This window comes from Zootoca vivipara, chromosome Z2, assembly GCF_965207765.1.
Source record: "Zootoca vivipara chromosome Z2, rZooViv2.hap1.1, whole genome shotgun sequence".
Taxonomy (NCBI): domain Eukaryota; kingdom Metazoa; phylum Chordata; class Lepidosauria; order Squamata; family Lacertidae; genus Zootoca; species Zootoca vivipara.
Window position 1 is genome coordinate 18,593,820 of NC_142585.1, and position 25,117 is coordinate 18,618,936.

General features: G+C 45.4%; 1 protein-coding gene across 3 annotated transcripts; it reads left to right on the forward strand.

Annotated features, from left to right (window-relative positions):
* Positions 1-7: 7 nt before the first annotated feature.
* AIFM1 (apoptosis inducing factor mitochondria associated 1) lies at positions 8-23,222 on the forward strand. Of its 3 annotated transcripts, none has more exons than XM_035123086.3 (17): positions 8-163; positions 2,873-3,015; positions 6,719-6,812; positions 7,237-7,266; positions 7,993-8,117; positions 8,214-8,344; positions 9,574-9,664; positions 11,317-11,401; positions 11,542-11,618; positions 12,524-12,632; positions 14,766-14,873; positions 16,681-16,769; positions 17,209-17,349; positions 19,091-19,233; positions 20,819-20,943; positions 21,293-21,489; positions 22,945-23,222. In XM_035123086.3, exons 1-17 carry the CDS (start codon positions 91-93, stop codon positions 23,014-23,016), a joined length of 1,833 nt encoding a protein of 610 aa, XP_034978977.3. In that variant the 5' UTR covers positions 8-90; the 3' UTR covers positions 23,017-23,222. The 3 variants fall into 3 exon arrangements, with proteins under 3 accessions (XP_034978977.3, XP_034978978.3, XP_088520676.1); XM_035123087.3 differs by lacking the exon at positions 2,873-3,015 and adding an exon at positions 5,381-5,508; XM_088664550.1 differs by lacking the exon at positions 2,873-3,015.
* The last annotated feature ends 1,895 nt before the right edge of the window (positions 23,223-25,117 follow it).

The following is a 25,117-nucleotide window of genomic DNA, read 5'->3' on the forward strand; positions in this document are numbered from 1 at the left end:
GACCGGCGTTGCGCGGGCGTCTTTCAGTCAGTAGAGGGGGAGACCCGGGAGCGGACCTGAGTCGGGTCGGTGCCCGTTGCCGCCGCCATCATGTTCCGCTGCCGCGTGGCTACCAGGCTTGTGCGGGCGCTGGGCCCAAGGTCACGGGGCCGTGCGGGGACAGGTGAGCGGGGGTTTCGCCAGCGTGGCCTGGGGCGGGGGGTGCGAATCTCCAGAAGGTCTTTTCAAGTCCCTCAGTCTCCCCTTCGGGAAAATGGGTTCAGTGCTTCCCTTGCTGCAGTACGACTGCCATAAATGACATGTCTTTGTTTTTAGGGTACATTAAACACACACATACACGCTAATTCTGAACGTAGGTAACATGTTCACAACTTCTAGCTATGAAATTGCTTCGTTCGTTCCAGATGTCCACATAAGGAAATAAGTTCTACCTGCTTTGATTCTCGGGGTGGGGGTGGGATAAGGAGAGAGTAAAGGATGGAGTTGCCAGCTAACAACAACAAGATCAAAAAAACCCCCAAGGTACCGCATAATGCACAAAGACAATGCGAAACTGACGCTTTATTCCAAGGAAGTTTATGGGTCGTTATGACGCTATACTTCTGCAAAGGTTGCTGTGCATGTCAAGTCTCCCCCAAAGCTATTGAAGGAAAAAAAAAACCCGAGGACCAGTGTAATATTCCCAAGCAGGTCTACCTGGAAGTTATCCCTGATTATTTCAGTGGGGCTTATTAATTAAGTAATAAGCATGTGTAAAGTACAGATAGATGGATGCCAACAACAACCATTCCAGATCTTTCCAAGTGAATGGAACTCACTTTTCTATCCTAAAAGGTAGATTTATTGGTCTTGCAACCAATTATTACTGTTGTTTCATCCTTTTGTTTATGTCCTAAGAAGCCTTTGTTGGCACCCATATGTTAATAGCCTACATTTTTGGAGAACATTTATTTATTTTCAAATTGGTTAGGATTGCAGTTACTGTAGAATGGTATTAAGAGGCTAGAGAAGAGAATTTGGTAAACCTAAACGGACAAATATTTAAGTACAGTGCCTAGAGTCAACACCCTACTGGTGTTGGTTAATTAAATGAAAGATTTCAAGAAGAGCCCAGCACTTGACGTGTTCATATATCTAACTAATTAGTCAGTGTAGATATTTGGCTGTTGAATTCCTAAAATGATCTCATTTCTGAAATTGAGAACGCAAGCCTGTATTTCTCCCTGGTCAATTATGAAAGTGTTTACCTGGAAATAAGTCTCAAATCTTAAAGAAAAGAAAAAAACGAGGCCCAGTGTAATATTCCCAAGCAGGTCTACCTGGAAGTTATCCCTGATGATTTCAGTGGGGCTTATTAAATTAAGTAATAAGCATGTGTAAAGTACAGATAGATGGATGCCAACAACAACAATTCCAGATCTTTCCAAGTGCAATTTAGTCACATGAGCCTTGCAGCCCAAGTCTATGCAAAGCTAAGGTATTCCTAAACTCACTGAAATCATTGACTTTAAGTTTAGGAATACCTTAGCTTTGCATAGACTTGGGCTGCAAGACTCATGTGACTAAATTGTAGTAGGCATGATGGGGAAAACAGACTCCCATTTACTTAACCTTTACTATGTCTTTGAAGGTGTCAAATCACAGCTGAATCAGTCTTGTATTGGACCTGGAATTCCACATAGGCGAGTTAGCAAGCTGATGAAGGAGGGACAGAGTGCTCTCTGCCACTCCTTCACATGTTTGCTGCACTTTTAAGCCTGCTTTAAACAAACAAACCAGTCTGTTTTTCACTCACAAGAGCAATGTCCCTTATGAGAACAAAGCAGGTGAGTAAATTTTTTGCAGGTTTGTAATGTTAGGGGACTTAGTAACAGGGAGAAGTTAATGGGTGCTTATGAACAGTTACTCTTCCTTTTGGAAATCAGTCCACTTGCCTATAGACAGGAATGGAATGCCAAGTTGTCAGTCAATGCTTTTAGTCAGTGTTAAACTTAGTTCTTAGCTGTGGCCTCAAAGCTTGCTATGGTTCTAAGTTGTGGTCTCACAGTTGCCAGTTATATAGATTACAGTTCTATCAGTACCTTTGAGTGTATCTTGCTGAACCTAGTTGCCAACTGAAAATGACCAAGTAACTTTGCACACTTGCCTGGGAGGAAGTATCACTGAGTGTGGCTAATATGCATGTATAGGATTGCATATGATAGGTATAAGATTGAAACAAAAAGTTTTCAGCAAGCATCTAAAAGATTATAGTGATGGTGCCTGCCTAATAGCAATAGGCAGGGAGTTTCAAAGTACAGGTGTTGAAGCATTTGCTCTTTGTTGCTTCCTAACAAGCCATGATTGCTAGCCAACCTGAGGCATGGCTTGGAGATCATGGCCTCTTAAGGAGCTACAAACCATGATTCTTGGTTCAGACATAACAGGGTGCCAAGGTTTCCTGGTTTGCTTAACATGCTTGCCCCGGGGAAGACTAAAGTGGGAGTGATGGGACAGCATGTGTACCAGTCTATTTCACATTCACAATAAACCACGGTAAGCCAGAATTAATGTGGCCCTTGTGTCTCAACTTAACCTTCATAATAAAGTGATTGTGATTATAGACACCGGGAGGGAGGGGAGAGAAGAGGAGGAACCTTGTTGTGAGCCACCTTGAGCCCCTTATTTTAAATCTGAGTTTCACCTTTGTGCTTTGCATTAGAGGGTAGACAGTTCAATTTTTATCTTTTGGGATGTCTCAGTGAAATAATTTTAGTACCAATGTAGCACTCACTGTGAAACAAGTAGATTGCTCCACTGTCAGTTTATAACTTAGCTAGTGTGTTAAGGTACACTGTTGACTATTCTCCCTCCTAACAAATTATGTTTCCAGGCAACTTCTTTCAGCGATGGAAAGTTCCCTTAGAAGTTCAGCTGAGCAGACAAATGACTAGTTCTGGTGTTCCGGGAGGCAAAGGCGAAAATACTGTCTTTGCCTTTCTTGTGGGCTTATCCGCCTTAGGAGCAGGGGCCTATGTAAGTAGAAAGGCCTGATGGTCAAGAAAAGAGCAACATGTCTCCTGCTACACGGTGGTCATTTCTCTTCTAAGCTCTCCTTTGGTTTCTGCTCTTCCTGCTTCTCATCTCTGTTTCTGTGCTTCTCTTTTCCGTCTCCAAAAATCTCACAGTGTTCTTAATACCCTAAAGGAGCAAAGTTAGGCCTGGCTCAAAAGTTAACCTTTTCTCTCACATTGTTTCAGTTATCTCACCAGAAGGGTAAACACAATACAGTATATACACAAACAAATGGCTACTATGTCTGCTATACAGTGGCACCTTGGTTCTTGAACTTAATCCGTTCTGGAAGTCCTCCCACAATACCCTTTTTTCAAAAGAAGGTCAGTTATGAATTATCATTTAAAATCAGATTCTTAAATAACAGGACTTAACCGAGGACAAAAAAGGAAAATTGGCTTGGTTCTTAAATTGTGGTTTGGTCACCAGGATCAGACCTCAGACTTGTTGCACCCCTTGCACACTCTGATTCCCTTCCTGGTTTGAGTAAACCATGGGTGGCTGTTATGTTCAACTCGATCAAACTATGGTTTGCCTCCAAAACAGATTTGGAAATCCATTTCAAACCATTATTGCAGGCCATCACTAGAAAACTTTGGGGAAAGAATGGGTACATGAGCTTTGTGCGTGAACCTGATAGCAGAACAGTTGGTTTGTCTGTTCTCTGAGAATCGAACCTCTGAGTCTTTAAGCAGTTGGGTTCTGCAGGATGTTTTGATTGCGTTTGTGCAACATGTTCTTAGTTCTTGGCTCATTTGTCTTGCTTTGATGCTCTATCTCAGCAAGCTTTCCATGGCCTACTGGAGACCCTTTTAAAATAGAAAAGCTGCTATTATTCAGTGTCTCCTTTTCTTGCTCCCAACCCTGGTGAAATCCTGCATCAGCCACTGGTGCCACTACTGACCAGCTATTTTGGAGTTGTGCTGATTTGAGAGTAACTGCCAGGAACTGTGACACTAGGGAGAATGGGGGTAAGAAATATTTACTAGCTCAGACAAGTAGTTGATCTTTCCAGGGCTATTATCCAAATCACAGTCTATTACCAGTCTGGCTATTACCAGTCATCCATTGTCTCTTTGTTGAAACCCTTTTACTAGGAAAGCTTTTGCATTGGACTTTGTCCATATAAAGCATAGCTTACAATTAAAGCATTGGGTATTCTAAACAACAAAACAATATATAAAGATATTGTTCTAAGCAATATTTATTATACTAGCTACTTTTAACCTGAGGTTCCCAGTGGTCTCTGATCCCAGGGACTGGCCAAGTCTAACCCTTCTTAGCTTGAGCACCTATGCAGCATCAGATACTTCCCAAACCATTCAGAGGATCTGCCATGGAACCACACCAAAATCATTTTCTAAAGGGAAACTGTTGGGGACAGCCTAAAACACTCTTCAGAGGAGCTAATAATTGATCTTGTAAATGAAAAGAGGCCTAGTAAGCTGCCCATTGTTTTGGCAACTGAGTGGTGACAATTTTCCAGGGTTTGGGGCTGAGATATCTCCCATGACCTACTTCCCAATACTTTTTTTAAACTGTAGATGCCAGCAATTGAACTGGAGACTTGTGTATGCAAAGCACACACTTTACTCTTTGCATGTGCTTCCTCCTCTAAAGAAACAGTATAGGGTTTGGGGTGGGCAATTTGAAACCTGTTTTGGTGGAGTCATGGGTAAATCTAGTTTATTGTGCAAATGTACAGTTACCTGCCAGCTGAAGACATTATGCTGGGTTCCTTGGACAGAGGGATGTGAATAATTTCAGAGAGCAACTAGATGGAGATTCAGAGTGTGCCTCTCATTTATTTTGAATGTTAGGAAAGGACCTTTGGAATAGTGTGCACCTCTTGTGCATTTTTGCCACTTCATACATCGTCATCATCATCATCATGTCAAAATGTTTAGGACCCAAGCCAAAGAAGCAGCAGAACCTTTGCAACTGCTGGTGGTAATGGGGAAGAATTGTGGCATCTGGGAGTAAGACAGACACCTGCTTTAACATTCTCTTCTGCAGAATAATTTCATGAACTAGCAGATATTATGTGTGGACCTCACCTTCTCACATTCCTCAGCTGCAGGAGGAGGAGGCAGTGGCTGTTCTTGAACAAGGTTGCTTCTTTTCATGGTCAAAGCTAAATCTACAATGAATCAGGGATGAAAAGAGTTCTTTTCTTTACTATAAATAAACACCTTCTGTCTTTTAGCATACTGGTTTTGACACAGTCCTTGCTCACCCCAAGATCTGTATAATCCAATGTCCTAATCTCATACTCAGAGCTCTCTGCTTCCTTTCCCTTTTCTCTTTCCTCCCTGTCTCCTTTTAGTTTTGCAGTGCCTGCATCTCAGACCCCCTTCTAGATCGCTAACGTCTCCAGGTGCTCCTGGCAAGGGCAGCAACAACCTAATGTACTTCTTAATAGTAGGAGGAGCAGTTACGGGGGCAGGTGCTTATGTAAGCTGCTTTCCATTGAGTTTGTTGCCTGGGCTGGTGGGTGGTGCATGACATAACTGAAGCTTGCCATTTCATGCTGGCAGACTGAAATGTTCACAAACTAATCTTTCTATAAATTCGAGCTTTATTGCAGCCTTCTCCAACCTGGTGCTGTCTAGTTGTTGTTGTTGCACTACAACTCCCATCAGCACTGACCTTCAGCCATGTTGGCTTGGCCTAATGGGAGTCCAGATAAACATCTAGAGAGGTTGGGGAAGGCTGACTTTGGAGTTCATGCTTCTGGTTGTGGTAAATCAAACGCTTGTCTTTGCTCCTGCTGTCTTTGAAGGCTCAACTTCTTTGTTGATGGTTGTTGATTCTCTGTCTGTCTATCTCTCTCTGTCTCTCCATCATTATTCTTTTATCTTATATAATTTTGTACCTGTTTAAGAAGAACCTTGCACACTTTTTCATTTTTAGCAATTGCTAACTTTCCTTTTCCTCTACTTCTTCTCCCTCATATTTGTGTGATTTTTGCTCATGCTAATAGATGCTTTAATTCACTTTTTGCATGGAGTTGGGGTATCCTGTTACTTTTTCAGACCCCCTTTGGGAAAGTATACATGGTTTTATTTATTTACTTTTTGTTGAGAGGGGAAGAAATAGTCCACTTTGAACCATTTTATTTCTCAGCAATATATCTCCAGTCGGCAGCGACTTTCACTAGAGGCAACATTTGAGTACGACTAGCCTGCTGAGACTTATCTAGCCTCTCAAGACCACAGCCACTGCTTCCCCCATCCCACAGCTGTCTTGCCCCTGCATTGATGGTGCCTTAAGGAAGCTACATTTGGATTTGGCCCCTGGGGCCAGTAGCTGCTGATCTACTGATCAGGTTTTCCAGTTGTCTGCACCTTTATATGTTTGCTAAATCTAAGCCTGGCCAGTCCTCTGTAGTAACCTTCACTTAGAGTTGCAGAAATTCTCTCCCATCTGCAAAAGGGGTCTCTCAAATTCCCCCTTGCATTTCAAGCCCACAATCCTTGGATAAAATGTGTTCCCACTGTCCTTCCCTGGGGAGTCAGACACTTCCCTTTTTTTGCTTTACTTCCTTGGAATGAAGCCACTTTTCCTGAGTGTGCCAGGTGGACAAAAGCCAATTGCTCAGCTAACAGTAAATGCAAAGATAAACCAAATGTATGTCAAAATTGTCACCTGTTTGGTTGTCTAGGCGTACAAGGTATTAAGAGAAGATCAAAAGCGGTATAATGAGCGCATTGCAACAATGGATCAGCGCCCCGAGCAGGATGCAGAACCTCTGTCAGGTATGTATCCAGCTTTATCAGGATTGCCTCAACCTTTAGAAGAGGGATGTGTAACACCTCCAGATGTTGTTGAGCTCAAGCTCTCATCACCCCGACAGCTGTCCATGCTGGCTGGGGCTGATAGGAGTCAAAGCAGGTCCCTGCTATAAAATGTTGGTTTGCAAGCTGGGACCTGCAAAGAAGAGAGTTCAAATGAGGTTCACTTTCTAAAAAGGTTTTACCATCATGTAAGGAAATGGAGTTGTCAACAGAGGGAAAACGGGCCTGTAGTGGTAAGATTCTGAGCAAATGTGACCCTGTCCTGTTAGCTGTAGCAGACATCCCCTTCAAATTAGCATGTTGGCCTGATCTGTGTGTGATGTGAAGTTGCGTTCTGCTTACCTGCACATGGCAGCTTTCCAAATTGCATCTCCTCTCTTTCCAGAAGCAGATGCTGCCTCCCAGAGCACAGCAGGTGAGAGAGTGCTTCAAGACAGACGGACTTTGTATCCTTCCCACCACCACCAAAGTATCTTTGAATAGTGTTATTTTTACAATGTGTGCTGGTTCAGAAATAAATGCTGCAGTGGAGGCTATGATGGAGCTGCTGTCCGCTCTTCTATTTTGGGTTATAAGTGATCTGTCTAGCTTAATATTATCTCCTGCCCTCCAGGATTTCCTATCCCTACATGGTGATGTCAGGGATTTTAACCTGGGATTTAACCTTTAGACTGACTTTGTTTGTCTCTTTGGCATGACCACCATTATTTTGGAGGGTTTGCTAAGTTGTACTAAAGCTTACAGCAGGAGCAGAGCACCTATGGCCCTCCAAGTGTTGCTACAATTCCCATCACACCTGACTGTTGTTTGTGCTGATAGGAGTTGGAGTTAGGTGGTTTTAGGTAAGCTACTGTCCTCTAAGCTTCAGCCCCTCACTTCCAATCTGTGGGTGGCACTATTGACCTACTTCATAGAGGTGTTCTGAGGATTACAACAACAAAAATATCAGATGCATTTTGAATACATGAAGTCACTATATTACACACTAATATTGTTTCTTTGGTATTAAAATTATTCTCAGGCAGAGAGATGAGACTTAGCTCTCTTCCCTTTCTGTTTCTTTTGGACGAGAGACCTTTTTCTGTTTGGGTGTACCTTTGTGGTTGCCTTCACTGTCCACTTGGTTATCTGTTGCTTGCAGCCCAAGAAACAGAAGCAGCCGCTCGCCCAGAAGTTCCGTCCCATGCACCTTTCCTACTAATTGGTGGAGGCACTGCTGCTTTTGCTGCAGCCAGATCCATCCGGGCTCGAGATCCTGGGGCCAGGGTAAGTGACAGAAGCACGGAGTTTGGCTGCAACGTCAAATTTTCTTGTACTTGTTGAGGTTCTCGAGGTAATTATTTCCACTGCCTCATGTCCAAGGTACTGATTGTGTCTGAAGACCCTGAACTTCCATACATGCGGCCGCCACTTTCCAAAGAACTGTGGTTTTCAGATGACCCAGATGTCCCAGAAACGCTGAGGTTCAAGCAATGGAATGGTAAACAGAGGAGGTGGGTTTCTTGTTCATCCCTCACTACATTTGCCCCCCAAATGTGACAAAATGATAATCAATGTGAGTGTTTGAGACTTGGAATACAAAGCAATGCCCTGGAAAGTATCTGCTGTCACCCAAATAGGTGCCTCATGTTCCTACTTGGCAATGAGTGGTGCAGAATAGGTCCCTGAAAGCCAAGTCAGGGCTCTTTACTATGCTGGTTGAAATCGTTCTGTTCCCTGCTCCCTGTATGAATTTGCTAGCTGTTCCTGAGGCACCTCCTCCCTCAAGTGCTGCAGCTCTTTCCCAACTGAATAATTTTGGAGCAAAAAGTTGGGTTGTTATCTGCAGGTTGGGGCATTGGCTCCTAGACCTGCTCGTTGCCGGATCCTTGCAGTGATGGACCTCTTTGCTCTTGGTCCAGCATGGCTCATTGTATGTCCTTGAGCAAGAGTATATACTCATGATTGCTCAACACAGATCAGTTACAGCTTAAGTATTGAGAGATTGTGAATTGCTTACTTTGTACCTTTAAAACATGCTGGTGGACCATGAAGATTCTGTGCTTTTTTTATAAAAAGTATGAGGTCAACCCATCACTGGCATGAAGGATCCTGGTATCTTTCCCAAGAATTGCTTTTGAGTTTTAAGTTTAATGTATTTTTGTACAGTTTAGTAGCTTTTGACCAAAAGCTAAGGGCTCTCGAGGCAGCTTATGACCCATGATATAATGATATAATAATCTAACAGTAAGCACAATAAAAATGGGCACCCTATATAATAATAGCCTGCAACAGTAAAATAACAGCAGCAGCAGCCAGTCTTAAGCAGCAAGTGTTGTTCCTAACTAAGATTTTACCCGCTTTTAAATATTCATCAAGGATTGACTTTTGCTGGCCTCATGGGGCAGTGAATTCCACCCAGAGGGTATCGCTACCCAGAAGTCCTAATCTTCAGCTACCTAACTTGAGGAAAGTAGTGCAAGCACTGGTAAGCAGGGTCACCTCTGGAGATATTAAAACAGGAATAGGCAGAGTAGGGTCTTCTAGGCATTGTTGGACTACCAAAACCCACCAGCCCCAGGGCCAGTGGTCAGGGATGATGGGAGATATCATCCAACAGCATGTGGAGGTGACCACATTGGCCACTGCTGGGTTTGAGCATGTGGAGGAAGCAAGTCTGAAGGTAATGGCTACTTAGAGTGGAGCATCACTTTCTCCCATCTTATTTATCACCCCAATGCAGTATATACTTCCAGCCACCGTCTTTCTATGTATCTGCACGTGACCTGCCTCACTTAGAGAATGGTGGAGTGGCCGTCCTCACTGGAAGGAAGGTTAGTGTAGCATTGATTACATCTGTTTCATCAGTACCGTATCTGAAGGGATTTATATCCTCTCCTTTATTTATTTCTTGAAACCAAAGCAGAATCAATAACAAACCCAATCAGTGTCAAAACTGAAAGAGATGCTGCTCTATATAAAGCAGCATGACACCCAATTTTAGCAGGGGGCTGGCTCATTGGCGGAGTGCATATGTTGGCTGTGGAAGGTTACAGGTTCAGTCTCCAAGCCAGGCTGGGAAAGACCTCTGTTGGAAATGGTAGAGAGCTTTTGCTGTCAGTCAGTGCATAGACAATGTGTATTTAGATAGATCAGTAGCCTGACTTGGCCTAGGGTTTTTTTCCTATGTTCCTAGGGAGGAGAAATGTTAAAAGGCATGCAAAAATTAAAAAGGGCTTGCCTGGTGCCAGAAGATAAGAGTTGGCACCAGGCAGTGGATACTGTAGTTTCTTCCATTAGCAGTGGTTGCCTCCATTTCTCTTATTGTCACCCAAGTCAGGGGAGCCCATCAGAGGTCCTCTCAAGATGATGTATGCAGGATGAGGAATCTCAGGCCTTGGGGGCAATGTTGGCCCGCCAAGCCTCTCTGCTTAGCTCCCCCCCCTGCTTTGGCCATGACCCATACCAGCCCTTCTCTTTATCCTCCTTGTGTGTGTTTTCCTGGCTGGAATACATCTTTGAACTGCAGTGATGCACCCTGTTTGCATGAATATAGCGATAGACTGAATGAAGCCAGCTGTGCAGAAGTAAGAGTTAGAACCATTGCTCACTGGCGGAAGCCGCCTGGGCACCCGGAGCGGCAAACATGATGCGCACCCTGGGGCGGGGCGTCACTACGTAGCGCGCATGCACAGCGTCACTACGTACAACACACCAACGCATGCATCGCTACGTACGATGCATGCGTCGCTACGTAGCGACACTGCGCATGCGCTCTAAGTAGCGGGGTGCCAGTGCCGCCGCTTGCACTTCTCTCCAAAAGTCCATCTTTGGGGGGGCAGCGTGGGAGTGGCAGGTGGGTGGGAGGGGACGCTTCTCCCCGCTAGCCTCCAGCCTCCCGGTAAAAAGCCTTGCTCGGCGCGGCAGCGGCTGGCTTGCTCACTCACCTTCTCGGCTAGCTTGCGCTTTGCTTCTTCCTTGTTGCTGGGCGGAGCCGCGGAGGCGAGGGGCGGACCAGGGACGCCTCGCCTCAATGGCTCTGCCCAGCAGGAAGGAAGAAGCAAAGCTCGCGCCAGCAGAGGAGGTGAGCGAGGAAGCCAGCCGCCGCCATGCCGAGTGAGGCTTTTTACCGGGCGGCGGGGCTCGGCTTGGGAGTCGCGGAGGGGCACCAACTGTCTGTCCCTCCAGGGTGGCACCCTTGCTACGCCCCTGCCATTGCTCTGCCCCCTTTGCCTCTGCCCCCACACACCACTGGCATGCAAAGGTTATTAGGGCAGCTCTTCCCAGCCTTAGGTCCCTAGGCCCTTTTTGACTACAACTCCCAACATCCCTAACTGGAAGGACTGGTAGTCAGGGATAATGGGAGTTGTAGTCCCAACAACATCTGGGGACCCAAGGTTGAGAAAGGCTGCAATAGGGAATGCTGCTCAGGTTCTGTGTGCTCACTCATTTCTCTGTGAAACATAAGCTTGTGTTTGACTTGCAGGTGGTCCACATGGACATCAGAGGCAACATAGTGAAACTTGACAACGGTGCAGAAATCTCCTATGACAAGTGCTTAATTGCCACAGGTTAGGATGTGGAGGCTGCTTCTTTTTCTCTTTTAGTCCACAGTGGGTGGACATGGGGTGTATTGAGGTATTAGCCAAGATGCCAGAGGGCTCTGATATTCTGCCTACATGTGATTTTGGTATTTCATTTGTGTCCTCAGGTGGTTCTCCAAGGAATCTTCCTGTGATTGAGAAGGCAGGCAAAGAGGTGCAGCAGAGGCTCACCCTTTTCCGGAAGGTAATCCGAAGAGGGGAACCATCTTTTGACCAACAATTCACCCATCAGTTGCCATGATGAATTTATGCTTATTAACTGGCTTGTTTTTAAGAAATTGTATTGAACTGAAAGCTTATTGATTCCCCCCCTAAAAAGCATATTTAAAAAAACAAAGAAAAAATGCAAAGCAGACAAGCGCTAGTGTTTCTTGAACATCTCAAGATATGAAAGATATCAGAAAATTCCAGAGCAATTTCTCATTTTTTCCTTGTCTTCTTCCCTGCCACCCCAAATTTATAACATTAGATGCAAGTGCCTTTCATGTGTTGTTTTTCCTGAGTGTGTGAGTATGGAGAGAGAGAGGGAGAGAGTTTAATTTCTATCCTGCTTTCCTCACAAAGGAGCCCAGGGTGGCAAACAACAAAGTAGTTAGAACAGTGCAGTTGAAAGGTATTAAAAACATTGGAAACAATCACAAACATTTTAAAATGTTAAGAGCATTTTAAAAAATGTAAAAATGTGCAGCAAATGAAAAACATTTTTCTAGACTGTCATCCACAAAGAACAGGTTCTGTGCCCCATTTAATTTGGATTGAAATCTTGTCCATAACCAAGAGTTTTCATAGTTACCAAATCAACTAGTAACAGACAACAAATGCTTGGCTTTCCTTCAAACTGCTAACTTAGCTTGCATTGACTTTCATTGTTTGATAATGGAAAGCCTACATCCCTGTCTTGTGTTACCTGTAGACCTCAAGCAATACCAAAGGAGAATGGGTTCCTAGGTCCTCTGCTCACCTTGTAGCTCACTGGTCTCAGTGAGAAACTATAAACTAAGAACTTTTCTGATTAATGTACTGAGCAGGGACACTGTTACTAACACTGACTAAAGAGAACCACTGAAATGCTCCCCTGTCTCCTTGCAGGTTGAAGATTTCCGTTCACTAGAGAAAATTTCCAGAGAAGTCAAGTCAGTCACCATTATTGGCGGTGGTTTCCTGGGTAGTGAGTTAGCCTGTGCTTTGGGGCGAAGAGGTAAGTGTGACCTCTGATTAGTGAGAGTCTGCAAAGAGCAGGAGTTGAGAGTGTGAGACAAGGGTATAAATAGCCACTGGATCATCAAGCTTATTTGGCTAAACCACTTTTACTCCCTGTTCAAACCTGCTGCTTGTGGTGATGAACAAGGCAAGAATTTTAAAGCACTCTGCCACAATGCAAGGACTTAGAAATGAGAATAGTGGAATAAATGCAGTGAGCTGCCTTGCTCTGAAGGAATGAATCAGGTCTGGATTGTTGTCACTGCAATTAGGTCAGTTTGGCAGCATGTAAAATCTCACATGTTCTGCCCATGTGCCCATGTTCAAATTTTTGCCTTTTGATTTACTCCTTGGAGGAGTTGTTGAGAGAACTATTAAGGTTAATTGTAGACTAGCTGCGCTAAGTCTGTTGTCTTTTTTAGAAAATGACTGGCTTCTTAGCCCTCCATCCTCACCGCTGATGACTAGAGGTCCAGCTTATATCTTCCCAGGTTCTGAAATTGCACAAGAGGCTGCTCAGACACTCTCCCCACCCCCGACTCTCTTCTGCAGTGATGAGGACTAGAATGTTGTTAATGTATTAAATGGGGCTGTTCTCAGGATACTGAAGTTCTGCTCTCCTGCATGGGTGATTCTGGGAGCTTGGAGCACAACAGCCCTGCCTAAGTGCTGATGTGTACCAATCCAATTTCCCAGGAAGCCAAGCAGACAGACACCAGCCTTGAGGAGTTTCTCACTTTTGAGTGTGCAGAAGTCTGCTGGGCATAAAAGAAAAGCAGGTGTACATGCATTTACTGGCTTTTGCTGTGACTAATCTTGTTCTCAGTTTTGTGTGTGCTCACACATGCGCAGGTGTTTAAATATTCATATGCCACCTCTTGGTCTTTTGCTCCCAAGGTATCTTACCATGAATCTGTCTCTCACTCATGCATGCACGCAGCATCAAGAAGCAACAGTATCAGAAAGCATCAGCACTGAAGATAAAAACAGGAGATAAAGCAATGGAAGCGAACACCTGCAGTCTTCCTGCAAATTGAGAAAATTGTAAAATGATGTTATCCCCCAAACGATCAGTGAATTCTATTGACTCGATACCGAAAGCTAACACTGATGGTGCTGTTGGGGGAATTTTGGATTCTATACCCAATAGCCTGTGGGTTCAGCCTGGACAGCCAATAGAACCCAGACACCAATTGTCAGTCAAACAGGATTTTTATTTAGGTGTTGCCAGGCTGGTGCAACACAACCTGAACCAACAAGTAGTTGAAGGGTGGCCTCCCAAATTTGAAAAAAGCACAAGCTTTTTTGTTATGTCCATATATGGCAGTACTTCTGCCAATTAGCTTCTACTGGCATAATCGCAAGCCATAACAACTTTCTTATCTTTTGCCTCCTCCTAGTTACAGCTAGGGACCCAGGTGGCGCTGTGGGTTAAACCATTGCTGATCAGAAGGTCGGCGGTTCGAATCCCTGTGACGGGGTGAGCTCCCGTTGCTTGGTCCCAGCTCCTGCCAATCTAGCAGTTCGAAAGCACGTCAAAATGCAAGTAGATAAATAGGAACCGCTACAGCGGGAAAGTAAATGGCGTTTCCATGTGCTGCTCTGGTTTGCCAGAAGCGGCTTTGTCATGCTGGCCACATGACCTGGAAGCTATACGCCGGCTCCCTCGGCCAATAATGCGAGATGAGCGCACAACCCCAGAGTCGGTCACAACTGGACCTAATGGTCAGGGGTCCCTTTACCTTTACCTTTAGTTACAGCTATAGTTCTGTGTGCATGTAATTCCATCCTTGTCTCATGGTTCCCTTGCAAACACTTGCTCAACCCTTCTCACACACATTCCAACTTTTAATTTTATGGTTTATACAGTTTCTATGACAGTACCATGTGGGCATGTCTGCAGAGGGTATTTCTTGCACTGGGTGCTATCTCATAAAAGACCCTTTTTTCCAGGTCTCTTCCTGCTTACTCTGTGAAGGTGGGGACACCTGAAGGGCCTCTTATATCACGGACAGGTTTAAATGGGAGAAATACAATTTTTCATGTACTCTGCTCCCAGGCCTTAGGACTTAGCACTTTGAATTATGCCCTAAAACAAATTGTAGCCCACACTCTCCAATTCCCTTTGCAGCACAGTCAAGGGGCCTAGAAGTGATCCAGATGTTCCCAGAGAATGGCAACATGGGCAAAGTTCTTCCTGAGTACTTGAGCCACTGGACCACCAACAAAGTCAGGCGAGGTAAGGCCCTCCCTTTTCTGCCTTTGTGCTGGAGCTGTTGGGAGGCTATCCTTAAGCACCCAGACGCGTGTCAGCCTGGGCTGTGGACTGGCATGGTCTGATTTTGAGGCTGCAACAGCCTGTCAGCAGGAAGACTTGCATGAGAATTGTCTCCAAGCCATTTTTCTGTTCCACAGTTCTTGTGCCATGAGGCAGCTCTGCCGTTTGATCCTAGGAGGCAGAGCTGAGGCTTGCCACCCCAACATCCTTATCTCATGCCTTCGGTATGGCCAAGGCACATTTTCCTAGCTGTTTATAGCATATCTGCCCAGCCACCTAGCATCTGCATTCTGACTCCCTTTGCAATTGCTACTCTGCATTTTCGCTCTTGGGACAGCCAGGTGTAAGCCCCTTCCTGCAGCTCGGGAGTGGGGAACTGCTGTTGTGCAGGCTGAATCTGGCTTGTGGCAAATTCCCATCCAGCTGCAGTCTCACCTCATCTCTCCCAGCAACTTGCAGGAATGAAGAGCAAGTGCTGTGTTCCTCTCCTGGTGAGCCAGTTCTGTTTCTGTGTTGGGCCATGAGAAAGAAAAAGATTTTTTTGGGGGGGATGGGTAGGACTGGCAGAAACAGAATTAAAGCGAGTTTCTGCTGGTATGTAACTCCCCACCCTACCCCACCCTGGAGAGAATGTGGCCCTTGACTTAAAAAGCTTCCCCACTTCTGTGCACCCTGCATTGCAACCCCTCCTTAGATCTCCCTGCTGCCAGCTATAACCATAGGCAAGATCCCTTTTTGTAAACTGCATCCTAGCCTGCCATGCCTCTGTAATTGCCCTGCCAAGTCTCTTTCTGACTCAGCTATTAATGTTTCGCCTTAAGCAAAAGCTGGGATAGCTCAGTTGGCAGAGTGTGAGACTCATAATCTCAGGGTCGTGGGTTCGAGCTCTACGTTGGGCAAAAGATTCCTGCATTGCAGGAGGCTGGACTTGATGACCCTCATGGTCTCTTCCAACTCTACAATTCTATTATTCTAATCCCCCACTTCCTCTCTCTCTGCTGTGTTGTAATGATTGGTGGCACTCCTGTTCCATCCCTGCATGCTTAGTTTACAAAGCTTCTAAAGTTTGCACAGATTTATTAAAATGCCACAGTACCTGCCTGCAGGCTGATGAGCCTAATAGATAGGAAAGCACAAATGGAGCGGGGAAGAACAGGAAGTCAAGGCATGTAGAGGCACTCGCTCATAAAGTTAGCATCCATGCGCACACTTCCGGTACTGAAAGGAAAGGTGGCAGGCAAGAATGCAGTGCTAGCAATTACAATGAGCATGGGGTACGCAAACCTGGCCCACAAGTTATTGATCTCTAGCTTTAAATTGAAGGTGTTGCGGCACCAGCACTGTTCCTTTTGCTGCCCTGGGGTGAGCTGGATGCCGTCCAGATCTTGACCAACCCTGCTGCTGTGTCTTTTCTCTGCCTGGCTCTGCTCTGTGTAGGCAGCAAGGCATGTGCAACCTTCAGGTATTGCTTGGGTTCCCATATTTCAAAAAGTAAAAATCAGGACACCCCAAAAATTGTTGAGCTTTTTTTAAAGAAGATCCCAAAGTTGTTGTGCTGCCTAAAACACCTGCCGATTGACCTGCCTAAAATCCAGGACGAAGCACCACCTTTTGGAAATTCCCCCCAGATGTCAATTCTACCTTTGAAATCCCAGTAATGTCCAGAAAAATGCAGACATCTGGGAGCCCTTGCATTGCTGTCTTTGTCCACTGCATCTCTCTGCCTCCTGCCATCAGACAGTAGTTGTTTTCTGTGCTTTACTTGCAGAGGGAGTGAATGTGATGCCCAATGCCATTGTCAAGTCTGTATCTGTTGTTGGAAACCGGCTGCAAATAAGACTAAAGGATGGAAGAAAAGTGAGTACTGGGCAAATGACAAGATGGATCACCTGCCTTTGCCATGTTCTGCCTCCACTGTCGGAGCCAGTATAACACTTGTGAATATGTTGCTGGAAACCACAGGAGAGGAGAGTGCTATTGTGATCAGGTCCTGCTTCTTATGTTTATGTGTGTGTGTCTGTGCACAAAAGGAGTGAATCGTGATCATAATGTAACTCAACCCTCGGTTCCTGCTCCCTACTGAAACCAACAAGTCATTGTAACTGAAATAAATGCATAGACTTTCCCCTCTAAACCCCAGTTAAGCTGACTCCTGCTTCACTCATTTTCCTCTGCTTTCTCCTCTCTAATTTTTGACTGTAAGCACTTTGGGGCTAAGACTTCTAAGTGTTGGCAGCCACATAGTGCAGGTAGTTTCAGAGGAATTAAAAAACGGTCTGCTTTTTCTGCTACTCAGGTGGAGACCGATCACATTGTGGCAGCTGTGGGCCTGGAGCCCAATGTTGAACTGGCCAAGTCAGCTGGCCTGGAGGTGGACTCAGACTTCGGGGGCTTTAGGGTCAATGCAGAGCTCCAGGCCCGCTCCAATATCTGGGTGGTAAGTGTGTTTGTGTATGTATGGAGAGAGCGTCTGAATGGGCCTGAGCTGCTGGAGAGTTTACTGACTATAAAGATTTAGTACAGGCAACTTCCCACTTAATGCAGTGGTTATGAGCGCATAAGTGAAATTGCATAAATTGGGGAGCACCCCTAAACACCTTTAAACACCTCTGCCACTCTCTTTTCAATCCATACAAAAAATACTGTATCCAAAAGTATCCATAACTGGAACTGAAGCTCAGGGACAGCTGGAGGATGCGCGGGAAAGCAGTGCTGCTCCTGAGCTACCCCGCACGTCGGCTGTTAGGCAAGGAGATTGAGCAGCCAATACAAATCCCCACTGTGCCTCCAGTCTTTTGGGGGCTTCCTCCACCCTCACTGAACTCTTCAGTGACTTGTGTCAGAGAGCCACAAGGACTCTCCAGCTCTCCCCCACCATTTCCAAGTTTGAATTGATCTGTTTAATTATTTCCCAGTACCACACACAAATCGATCACACTTTAGTGGGGAGGGGGGAAACGGGACACACCTGTATAATAAGAGCAGCAATTATTATTTAAAGTGGTTACATACATGGAGCTTTCCAGGGCAAAGCTCTCCCAATGTGGTTTACAAAAGAAAACAAGCTTTACGTACACATCATGAACATTATGCTTACAAATGACCTGCAGAACGATCAGCTTGCAATGCTTCCACTTTAGCCCTCTCCACCCCCAACCCCCAATTATTTATCCATCACCCTGTGATCTATTTCACTGTGTCTGTTCATCAGTGGTTCCCCTGCCCTGTCTCTGCTTCTCTCCTTGGATGTTCTAAGGATGGAAAGGTTTTGGAAATTGAACAACAGTCTGTTTTGGATATGGTTTCAACCAGTGTTTCCTAACCTGGAGACTTCCAGATGTTCTTGTACTACAACTCCTATCATCCTTGCTGGCTGGGGCCGATGGGAGATGGAGTCCTAACTACCTGGAGGCAATCAGGTTGGAGAAGTCTATTTTTAGACTGTCTTAATTTTCCTCCAAAACTCATCACACCTGTATGCCAGACAGTAATTCAGCAGGTCATGTACCTGGGTCTAAGTACGATGGAGAGGTGGCTGCAGCTGTTTCTCCCTTGAATGGTCTCAGCAATGGAAATTGGTTGCTGGAGGAATTGGGGGAGACCAAGCTCTGTTTTTATCTAATCACAATGAAGGAGTGCCCAAATACTGTTTTCTCTCCCTCTGGTTGATGACAGTTGGAAGGAACATCCAAGCATGTTGCTTTTGAGGAGCAGGGGTTAACGGGGTTAACATCCTATGCACATTACTAGATTCCATGTCAACATGCTTGTTGACATGGAATCTAGTAATGTGCATAGGATGTTGAGAAACTGTTCCCATTTTAAGGGAAGAAAGTTGAGCTTCTGGTCCTCATCATGATACAAATTTCCTCCCCCCCACCCCACCCCCAAAAAGAAAATAGCTAAGGGTTCCTGACTGTGACTAGCAGCATATTCAGTGCTGAATATGGGACAGCTTCATTCCGCTCTAGTTTTAATCACTCTCCAAAAGCCCACCTCCTCTTTTTCCATCTCCACCAATGCTGCAAGCATTCTTAAAAAGAGTTTCAGGCCACCTTTCCCAGCTGGAGACCAACAGTGCCCAGATTGAAGCCACTGTTGTGCTTTGAAGGACCTGATAAATCTCTTATTAATTTGACCTTTCTCTGCCCAGTCCTCACCCTTTGCACCTTTCCCAGGCAGGGGATGCTGCTTGCTTCTATGACATCAAGCTAGGCAGGCGGCGTGTGGAACACCATGATCACGCTGTGGTGAGCGGAAGGCTGGCAGGAGAGAACATGACGGGAGCGGCAAAGCCATATTGGCACCAGTCCATGTTCTGGTAATGTGGATTCTCTTGTTCTGTCTGATTTTGCTCATGTTGAGCTCATCTTCCTGGACCTTTTCAACATGCTGCATTTGCACCAACTTGGTGTAGCAAAGTTGTAGAATCTGCCTTTCATATTAACTTCTGTCTGTTGGTTCATTTGGCCCAGTATTGTCTGCTCTTGATAGAAAATGGCTATCTGGGGTCTCTGGCAGAGGTATCTTCCCCCTGTGTTGGTGCCTGAGATACCGGAACTGAACCTGGGACTTTATGCACTTAAGTATGCACTAAGGACCATTGCTGGCAGTTTGGCAAAGCTGCCACAAAAAGCACAAACTCTGTTACAGGAGCTAAACGGCTGTGTCACATCCTAAATGTTCATCTGAGATCTGATCTACACAAGCAGTAGAATAAGGTGGGGATAAGATAGTTAGGCTGTAGACTGAGGTTGGCTTTTGAATGCTCCCTTAATATACAAAATAAACAAAACAAAAAAAAGCCTGCACCCAACAACCCACAAGTAGAAAGCAAGGAGAGGTTCTAACATTTCTTCCTGATATGTTTTCCCCTAATTTTAGGATAAATCATCACCATCACTATTATTATTATTATTATTATTATTGCTACTACTACTACTCACCCCTTGCAATATGAAATTGAACATTCCTTTCCTCATCTCAGAATTCCAGACATCTCCCCCAAAGCTACACGCAGGAGTAGCCAACATGGCGCATCTAAGTTGCTGTGGGACTACAGTTTCCACCATCCTTAACTATTGGCCCTGCTGGCTGCAGCTGATGGGTGTTGGAATCCAACGGCATCTGGAGAGCACCAAGTTAGAAGGGGCTGCTATAACAAAAAGCTGTACATATTCTGCCGAACTAGGATTTGGTCCAGTGGTCGGTGTCCTTGATGCTTCAGCTTTTATTTAAAATAAATAGGAAAGTTCTGGTTCTTAGGGCATCAAAATGGTTGAGCAGAGTGCTCCAGGTTCAATCCAGCATTACCTGTTAAAGGGTCTCAGGAAGCAGTTGATAGGGAAAGTCTGTTACAGTAGATCCTGGACAGCCGCTAACAGTTACAGTGGACAGTTCTAGGCTTGGTGGACAGCAGTTGACCTGGTTGAGGCAGCTTTGGATATACTTCCCATGAGTTTTTTTGTCTGTCTAGCTGTCTGTCATCTACCGTATCTACCATAGAACGGGGAATCAAGGCAGCTCACAAAAATGAAAACAAAAACAGATAAAACACATATGGCTAAAAACATGTTCACATGAGTAGAACGAATGCATCTAAAAGCAACCAATGACATGCCACTCTACATAATACCTGTGACAGCATTTTGTTTTTCTTGTAATCCAAGAGTTATGCTCCAAAACATTGATTGCTTTCAGCCCACCTTATAAAAACATGGATGCAGTGGGGTGGCTTTAAAAAAAAAAAAAAGACATGCCAACCTTCCTGGGCTATAATAAAGAGATTCAAGATATTGCAGAGCCTCTCTGTGTTCAGTCATTCTTTCTTTGTGCTTTGAGAATGCCAGTCACAATCTGCCTTGGATTTCTGAGCTAGCCCTTACTGTCTTTGCTTGGTTCCTTAGGAGTGATCTGGGCCCGGATGTTGGCTATGAAGCTATTGGTCTTGTGGATGGCAGCTTGCCCACTGTGGGAGTGTTTGCTAAAGCAACAGCAAAGGACACCCCAAGATCAGCCACAGAGGAATCAGGTGAAACTTCGCTCCTTAATCAGTTTTTCCACTGGTTGATTCATAAAAGAGTCATCTTGGGTTGGAAGAAGTGTTTGTTTCTTCTTATAGGGATAGCTTTTGATTTCTCCCTTGGAGTGAAACGCAGCCTGCTAAGGATTATTCCAGAAGTGGGCAATCCGTGTCCTTCCATATTGGACTACAGTTCCCATCATCCCTGGCCATTAGCCATGCTGACATGGGCTGATGGCAGTTGTAGTCCATTATCATATGGAGAGCCACAGGTTGGGGGACCCTGGCATGCAAGGCAGGGAGGAGGAGAGGGGAGCCCAACAGGCTGTGCCCAGGGCTAAGACCAAGTTTATTCTAGGTACTGGAATCCGCTCTGAGAGTGAAACGGAATTAGAAGCACCAGAGCTCAAGGTCTCGGCCGCCTCGCTTTCCAGCCTGCAGGCCCCACAGCAGGGAGAGGACTATGGGAAAGGCGTCATATTCTACCTCAGGGATAAAGTGGTGGTGGGAATTGTGCTGTGGAACATTTTTAACCGGATGCCAATTGCTCGAAAGGTAAGCAGCATGAGTCTGGGGGCGGGTTTATTCATGGGGTGTATCTTCGGCATCCATGTGGCTGCTGTTACTTAGCCCACTGGTCTTCAACTGGTGGGTCGGAACCCACTAGTGGGCTTCAGGGTGATCCAGGGTGTGTCATAACAGGAGTGTTGCCACGGTGCAAACATACGGGAAAAGATTAAGAAATGCATGTTTGGGTTAAAAGTAGGCCCTGGGTCTGAAAAGGTAGAAGATACCTAACTTAAAAGAATCATAGCATGGGCAAAAAGAATTACTTTATGTAGAAGCCACTTGCAGCCTTTTGATAGTCCAGAAGAAGTAATAGGTCTGTTGATGCAACCTGTGGCACTCATTGCCTCAAGATGCTGTGTTTGGCAGTTAGCATCAGTGGTCTTCAGAAAGGATTTAATTTTTAATATATATATATTTTAAAAAGAGCCAACAGAACTAGAACTGACTTGTCTGCCAAACTCTGAGGCTGTAATCAGACTGCTGTGAATAGGAGATGGGCAACTCTCCGTGGATGAGATGTCAGTGATCCAGTAGAGTGATGCTAGTGAAGATACAGACAGTGCTTCCAGGGAATGTGTCATTCTCCATGTGTTCACCCATACATCTGGTGTGATACCCTTGTGCTTGGTCTGTGGCTATTTAGATAACTGCAGCACACCAGTGCTTCCCCAGCTCATGCTTTTTTCCGTGTGGCAAAAACAACAAAAACAACAACAACAAGGAGAAGAACTTGCAAGTAGGATCTAGTTAGTGTAAAGCAAACTTTACAGCCATAAATGTATTATGAATTGCAAGGTAGGAGGCTTGGAGGTGATGCTCCTGATAGCCTAATGGAAGAGAAGTACAGGGCTGGTCTTCTTGACTGACTTGCACAACACCTAAGGAATAGAGAAGGCAGGATATGAGTCCTCAAGATTACACGAGTAGCTGGATTTCATTTAGGGTCATGTCATCTTGTCTCCTGTATTGATCAGTACTATTTGTCCTGACTGGGAGAGGTTTTCTAAGACCTTGGACAAGAGTATTTCCTAGCCCTGCCCCCTCCCTCTATCAGGAGAACACACCTGAGAAACATCTAGGCTAGGCCATTAGTTCTATCTCATCCCAGGTTTTGCAGATTAAGTATGTTGCATTGCATCTGTCAGGGGGTTGTTGCGGCTACTCTCGAGTAATGACGCTCCAGTCCGCACTGTCTTTAAGAGTTTTATTGTGCATATTATTTACAGTGCGGAGATATCAGAAAACATGACCACCTAGTCACTTTCTGAGATAGTAGCAGTGCTGAGATTGGCCTAGGGGCGGGGGGCTTTTCAAAAAGGACACCCCATGGTGGTTGATAGCAGAGTGGAGTAAGTGGCAGTTCAGGAGCTTCAGCTGAACAGTGTAGGCTCATAGCAGGTAAATGAACACAAGGCAGAAGCTGTTTTATTTCTCTTGCAGATCATCAAGGATGGGGAAGAGCACGCTGACCTGAACGAAGTTGCCAAGCTCTTCAACATTCATGAGGACTGAGTGTCCCCCCCCAAAGCCTTGGTCTGGGATGCATTTGGAAACTGGAGAGATGAAGGTCTAGGCACCAGGCTGCGTGAGCTCGTATGCTTGTGTGCCCCCTCCCTGTCCTGCCCACCACAGTATGTGTGAATATTTGTGAATGTTTGTAATGGCCCAAGACTTGGGCTCTCTTTGCACCATGAATTAAACCGGATTCTAAATAGCAATTGGGGCCTGTTTCCTGGTAACCTCCCTGCTGCTGATTGGATCCTGGCAATGCTTTTCTTTCTATCTAGAGAAATAGGTGTTGGTACTCACCATGAAGTTGTTCCAATAAGTGCCACACTTTTTAAACAACAACAAAATGAGGTGCTGGTACTGCATACCCTTGAGTACCCCCTGTGGAAAAAAGCACTGAGGAATGGTTGTGTGAAGGTTAAGGTTGGGCAGTCACAGTGTAAAACAAGCCACTCCTTTCTGACATCAGCCTTTGAGGGGGAACAACTGTGCTGGGTAGGAGTGAAAATCGGGAGCTTCAGAGACCAGCTGCAACAGTATGGGAAACTTCTGGTCCTGCATACAATGCTGGATTCCAACTCCCATCAGCCTCAGCCAGCATGGCCAATGGTAAGAGATGATCAGAGCTGGTAACATCTAGAGAGCTGCTGGTTCCTCATCCCTGGCTTCAACCATCCTCCTCCTGGCTTTCTGTCCATGTTTGGTTCCCCTCTGCCTCTCTGCTCCTCCACATGCAGCTGCTGGGTGACCTTGGGCTAGTCACACTTCTTTGAAGTCCCTCAGCCCCACTCACCTCACAGAGTGTTTGTTGTGGGGAAGGAAGGGAAAGAATGTTAGCTGCTTTGAGACTCCTTTGGGTAGTGATAAAGCAGGATATCAAATCCAAACACCACTACTACTCCTACTTCTTCTCAAAAGCTGAAAGGGAGCAGGGAGCTTCTTGGGTAGAGACAAAAGGAGTTATTTTCAGGCTGAGGGTTTTCATGTTCCTTTTCTTGAACCCCCCCCCCAAAACAACAACAAGGAGCAGGGTTTGGTTTTGCTGCTTATGGCATGCAATAAAAGTTTCCCTTGCCAGATAAACTGCCAAGTAAATTGGTGTTGAATCTATCTTCTAACACTGTAAAACAGGGTGAAGTAATTTGGAGAACCTTGGTGCCGAAGTAAGCAGGTGTAACCTGTTACATAATAACCACCATTAAAACAGGATATATTATATTGGGGAAACAATACCTGGTGTTTATGGCTGACTTCCTGCCACTTTGAATTTCGGCTAATACCTGACTCACACGTTCAGGTGCTACTGTGCAGAAGGAAGTGTCTACTAGTGGGTTTGATTGATGGCAGGGCTGGGGAACCAGTTGCTGGACATCATACCATCAAGCCACAGACACCAGTTAGTGGTCAGGGAATAACAGCCAGAGAGCTATGGATTTGATTTATGGTAGAGCCAACTGTGGAACCTGCATTGAGGCCTGGAGTTGAGGAATGACAGGGGACCAGGCTTCCGAGTCCTTTTCACTCCAAAATACACTCCTGGTTTTCCTCCAAGCTTTCTTCATTTCAGCTGCCTAATTTTGGGGGGTGGGGGTGGGATGCCATTGCTATTGTTAAAACAGTTGGGTATGAGAGGGGCCTTTCTGATCTACAGCAAGACACCCAGTGAATTACCACTAGATCCGGATCTGTTTTACACCCTAGTCCAGCTAGAATTGCACCTGGATGGGATGAAGCAATCAGGGAAAGAGGACTCCTCTGCCCTAGGCTATTACAGTGGAGTCTTAAACGAAGAAAGTTGCCTTAAATCAGGCATGGCCAAACTTGGCCCCCCAGCTGTTTTGGGACTACAATTCCCATCATCCCTGACCATTGATCCTGTTAGCTAGGGATGATGGGAGTTCTAGTCCCAAAACAGCTGGGGGGGCCAAGTTTGGCCATGCCTGCCTTAAATGGTAAGATGCCACAAAGACCATCTCTAGCATTCACACAGTGGCCTTGGGAATCCCATGGCTGCATCAATGCTTTCCCCAACTTTTGATTCCTAGCAAGTGTTATTTGGAGACATATGGCCCCAAATACTGGCAGTAGTCCAGTAATGAGTACT